We start from the raw sequence: 5,151 nt of genomic DNA, 5'->3' as shown, positions 1-5,151 counted from the left end.
TGTAGCTGCCTCCACCAGTGTGTGAATGAATAGTGGCATTATAAAGCGCTTTGGGTGCCTTGAAAAGCGCTATATAAATCCATTATTATTATTACTCCACATATAACTGTGGATCCAGACTGTGGATTAGTTAGCTGGGTGTGGGACTTCGGTAAATCTAAACATGTGGAGATGATAACATTAAATTATGCACAGCCATGTCCTGTTTTTTAAACAGATGTTTGTTTTAAATGTAAGAATAATAATTTTTGTATTGGCTAAAAAAAGAAGAGGCTTGCTAATTTTCACATGCAAAATCTTTGAGCTTCATTTCCACTGATCTGCTGGCAACAGGAGACCTGCTACTATGTAAACCACACTTTTCTTTTATTTATTTTTTGGTCAATTTGTTAATATTCTTGATACATTTAACAGTATTTAAATCAAATTTTCTGCAGGCATACAAATGTGTGAAAGACACATGAACAAAAACTAAAAGCATCAATTCACCTGCTGATGGATACGTATCGATCAGCTGTAACTGGGAACGTTACAGCTGCTAATTTGTGTTTTTAATTTTTTAAATATATTTTTCAGAGTGCCATGCTATGTGAACAATTAGGAAAATGAACAGTAAGATTAAATTGGAGCTCTTAAGTTAATGCAGCAAAATACTTCTTTTCTTTTACTGCTGGAATAGAAACAAAAAACATACCAAACAATAAAGAGTTAATGGTGACTGACTGTGCTGCTCCATAATGTCTTTTTTGATCAGTGAGCTTCTTTATGACGCCATCCAGGAGGTTGTCGGTTCTCATAAACTATGACAAGAAACAGGAAATAACAATAAAGGGCTGCGAACACTGTTATAGCACAATAATCTGAGGCGCTTGGAAAGAAAGGCGACTAAACCTCTTTAAGAGTCTTGATAACATCTCACCCTCAGCTGAGAAGCTTCTTTAGCTCTAAGAGCAACTGGTGGTGACTCCCAGATTTAAGCTCTGTTGGAAGTGTCCTTAAGAGGGTCGTTGACCCACTATTGATCATCTGCCCAATCACATGAGCCAAGGTGTGAAAATGGGTGTGGCTCATCATCGCCCAAGGTTTCAGGTGAACCCATTGTGAGACCTTGCCCACCGATCATGTGACTTACTGAAGTCAAATGACCCGAGATGTGAGTGTGCATTAAGGCGTTCACGCACTCACACCTACAGGCTGTGGGTCAATTGTGTTCAGTGTTTTTATTGTAATAATTATTCAGATTTTTATTCATCTCGGCCCTTGTAAATACCCGTGTAATTCATTATTATCAGGATGCCTTAAAAACTCATAAAAGCCGTTGGTTGATCCAAAATACTGACAGGGATTTGAAAGAGAGAGCATTTCTCCCCCGAATTGGCTTCTTTCATCGGCTCCCTGTGAAATCCACAATTAAATTTAAAATCCTTCTTATAAGGTGTAAGGAACAACCAGGCCCCATTTTACCTTAAAGGCCTCACAGTGCTGTTTTCCCTTTACTTGTTGTTCCTAGAGTATTTAAAAGTAGAATGGGAGGCAGAGCCTTCAGTTTTCAGGCCCCTCTTGTGTGGAACCAGCTTCCAGTTTGGATTCAGGAGACAGACACTATCTCTACTTTCAAGATTAGGCTTCAAACTTTCCTTTTTGCTAAAGCATATAGTTAGGGCTGGACCAGGTGACCCTGAATCCTCCCTTAGTTATGCTGCAATATGTTTATACTGAGTGTTTCTTCTTCACTCACTAAATATCACTCTGCATGTAATCATTAGTCATTATTAACCTCTGGCTCTCTTCCACAGTGTGTCTTTGTCCTGTCGTCCTCTCCTCACATTAAAGGTCCTGGAGGTAACTGTTCTCAGCACTTTGTGAATAAAATCTAACTGAATGGTAACAGCCACTAAATGTTTGCTTTACTCACTTGCTTCAAGTTCCATGTCGTCATTCACGTCACTGTGGAGGAAAGATAAGGATTATGTTTATAATAGATGCATCACTGTGCCTCTGCTCTACAGTAAACATAAATTAATGATGACATTAGCCTTTACTAGAAATGAAAAATAAAGTGGAACAAAGTGAAAGTCAGACGTGTAGAAAAAGCACTCGTGGACTTTACTTTGTGGACGTTCTGAACTTCTGAATGTAGAACTTGTAGGTGATAAAAAGAAAAGCCAGAACAATGACGATGAAGAGGAAGACACGAAACCCAATAACAGCTTTGTTGTTGTCTGTGAAATAATATTAAAAATTACATTTACGTGAAAGACAACATTTGTAGAAACATGTGTGCTTAAAATGAGACGAAGCATTTATGTCAGTAAACTGTATCATTAATGAAAACAGGACGTACACAAAGTGCTGATTTCACTTATTTGAGGGTCACTCTCATAGTGTCCGTTGTGAGCCGTCACCTTTAAAGACAGAATGTCAGTTCACTGTGAATTACAACATTCAGGAGTCTAAAATAATATTTATAAGCATAATATCTTCTTATTAAACCAAAAATGTTGGATTTAACAAACCTTCACTTTGTAGCTCGTAGAGTAGCTCAGATCTTTGAATTCGACTTCATATTTTGTACCTTCTAGCTCCTTCTTTGTCACTTCCTTATCATCAGCTGTATTTAGACGTATTATATATTTTCCCTCAGGTCCGTTGAATGTAGAGGGTCTGTGCCAGCTCACTTTGATCGTATTATGTTCGTGAACGTGTAATTTCAGCTCAGTGACTGCAGCAGGTGCTGTAAGAGAAATTTAAAGGAAGCCATATTTAAAGTAAAAAACTGACAGACCTGCGACCCTTTGCTGCGTTTCCTTCCTGTTTATCTTCACTGCTCAAATATCCAGTGAGAAATAAATTCTAACATTATGTAATAAAAAGTTTGATTACTTACTTCCAACCTTAGTTTGCAGTTTAACTTCACCCCCAGTGGAAACTTGAATCTCGTTGTATTTGGCTCGGACTCGACAGGTATAACCAGTAAATGGATTTAATCCAGTAATAACACACGTTCTTCCATCAGGACCTGTAACTGTAACATAATTTCCATGAACCATGTGAAGTGTTATAGATTTAAATCAACATCATCATGTTAAGAAACTGTAAATGACAAATGTCAGGTTAAAGTTTCACAAACACATCAGCTGGTAGTTCTGTCAGCTGATCCATAAACTGGCACAAACCTGTTTCACTTACAGTCTGTTCCTGCTGACATGAAGCACTGATGCTACAAGCTTCTCATAGAAACTACGTACATGTCAGAAAAGCAACAGACTGACAAACTGTTTGTTGCTTTTTATAAAGACAATTACATTTCAAACATCAGATGTTACCTTCAAACAGCTCAAAGCTTCTCATCATTTCTTCTGTGTGAAAAAGTGAACTCGACTCTGATGTTTCAGCGTTTATTCTGTTTTATATTTGCTATTTATTTTAATAACTGTATTTATTCACACCCAGTCAGAGGTTTGGTTTTTCACCTGCAGTCAAAGCATCATGAACATAAACACATAAGAGGAGAAGCCGTCTCACTCACCTTTACCTGTCTGACCATCACAAATGCAGTCATAAGAAAGCTTATGAAGGCGGGGAAGGACCTGTTGACAGTTCTTACTGGTTGTTTTCCAGCTGAGCTCAATGGAAGTACTGGTTAAATCCTTCTTTATGTTGGTTATTGTAAGATCTGTTGGAACAAAGTAAACATCAGTAACAGTGAACAGCGTTTCCTTTGCTTCAAACTGTGTGAGAATAAAAGCTTTTATTTTGATGAGCTAAAGGAAATATAAACTCACCACAATCAACCCTGACGTGGACAGATGGAGTCGTCTTATTTATGCTGATGCTGTTCTGTAAGATCAGACCAGCACAGCTGTAGTCTGTGAACGGCTCCAGCTCAGACAGTTTCACATCAGCTTTGTTATTTTCTGAGGAGACACAAAGATGACGTCATTGTTGCTCCTCAGTGTGTGAACATTCATCCTTTGGGTTTAGATTCAAACATGAACACATTCAAAGAAATAAATCTGAACAGATTCACAGAGAGCACAGAGCTCGTGTCTCTAACTCGTAAAGTTTCCACTTACCTGAACAGGTGTAACTAACTGAGAGGTTTTTACACTTTGGTAAATCAGGTAACGTTGTGGTAATTTCTGCAGGAAGTCCAGTGGGTTTAATCTGCTGTATTTCACTGGAATTTAAGAAATCTGTGGAAAAAATGAATGAAGACAAACATGATTAAATGAGGTGTAAATGTTTGAATCTCAGAGCAGACGTGGACTCGTTCGTACGTACCAACACTGATGCTTTTGGTGAAGTTAAAGGAAGAGCCTCTGCACTCTCCTGGAGTAAAGGTTACAGTCAAATCTGAGCAAATGTCCTCGTTAGCAGGTCTGACACAGAAAGTCTTCTCGTCATTTCTACATCGTACAACTGAACGGTTATTTGGTGTTGATATTGAAGAGCTGATGTCCCAGTCACTTCCATAACAAACATATCCAGGGATGCAGCTGGTTTCATTAACGTCTCTTTCACCTGAATTAAACAAGTGATGCACAAATGTGTCAGTTTATAAAAGATTCATTTGTTAAGTTAAAAGAAGATGGATGTAAAACACAAATATATGAATTAATTGAACTCACTCATTGGATCTGTTCTAAATGTTTTTTCCGTAGAGCGACAGAATATTTCTTTTCCAGTATCATTAATAAATGAAACATTAAGACTGTAATCAGTGCACGGCTTCAGGTGTCCAGTTTTCCCCACTGGGATTTGATTCAACTGATCAGCTTGGATTATCTTTCCAGTCTGTGGTCGGCCTTCTTCAGAAACAGTCAGTGTGTAGTTACCACGGGGGTTTATTTCAATCTGCAAGCCAGACGTGTTGTTGTTTGTGACATTGTAAGAACCTGCAAAATGTTTGTCAGTAAGAATCAGTCAGTTACACTTTTTATCTCAGAAAGTTTCTTCATTCTGATGTTGACCGTGATCAACATCATGGTGAAGATGAAAATACATTTTCTATAATCAGTGTAAAAATACTTTCATTGTGATTCAGAGTAAATTTAGAGAGAAATGCTGAGCAGCAACAACAGTGTTTGAAAACATTCAATAAAACTGATCTTTTAAACTGATACTCACACTGTGGAGAGGCTGAGAGGA

At 37.9% G+C, this 5,151-nt stretch overlaps 1 protein-coding gene across 1 annotated transcript; it reads right to left on the bottom strand.

Annotated features, from left to right (window-relative positions):
• Positions 1-750: 750 nt before the first annotated feature.
• LOC146555972 (receptor-type tyrosine-protein phosphatase C-like) lies at positions 751-4,650 on the bottom strand. The gene is made up of 11 exons (XM_085251826.1): positions 4,632-4,650; positions 4,285-4,524; positions 4,077-4,196; positions 3,786-3,917; positions 3,530-3,676; positions 2,888-3,025; positions 2,517-2,734; positions 2,345-2,405; positions 2,111-2,222; positions 1,916-1,947; positions 751-800 (listed from the first exon to the last, which is right to left on the bottom strand). Exons 1-11 carry the CDS (start codon positions 4,633-4,635, stop codon positions 751-753), a joined length of 1,254 nt encoding a protein of 417 aa, XP_085107952.1. The 5' UTR covers positions 4,636-4,650.
• Between the last annotated feature and the right edge of the window lie 501 nt (positions 4,651-5,151).

The sequence above is a fragment of the Mchenga conophoros genome, linkage group LG17, assembly GCF_057382185.1.
Source record: "Mchenga conophoros isolate Kocher_MC1m ecotype Shallow Benthic linkage group LG17, M_conophoros_male_GT1.1, whole genome shotgun sequence".
NCBI classification, from domain to species: Eukaryota; Metazoa; Chordata; class Actinopteri; order Cichliformes; family Cichlidae; genus Mchenga; species Mchenga conophoros.
This window is presented reverse-complemented; position numbering and strand designations above follow the sequence as displayed.

What these genes read in the sequence shown, in the direction of transcription:
- LOC146555972 (XM_085251826.1), bottom strand. An exon ending in CACCAAAAGCATCAGTGTTG is followed by an intron (nt 4,197 to 4,284) that starts GTACGTACGAAC and finishes TTTTTTCCACAG; the next exon opens with ATTTCTTAAATTCCAGTGAA. An exon ending in AGTTAGTTACACCTGTTCAG is followed by an intron (nt 3,918 to 4,076) that starts GTAAGTGGAAAC and finishes GTGTCTCCTCAG; the next exon opens with AAAATAACAAAGCTGATGTG.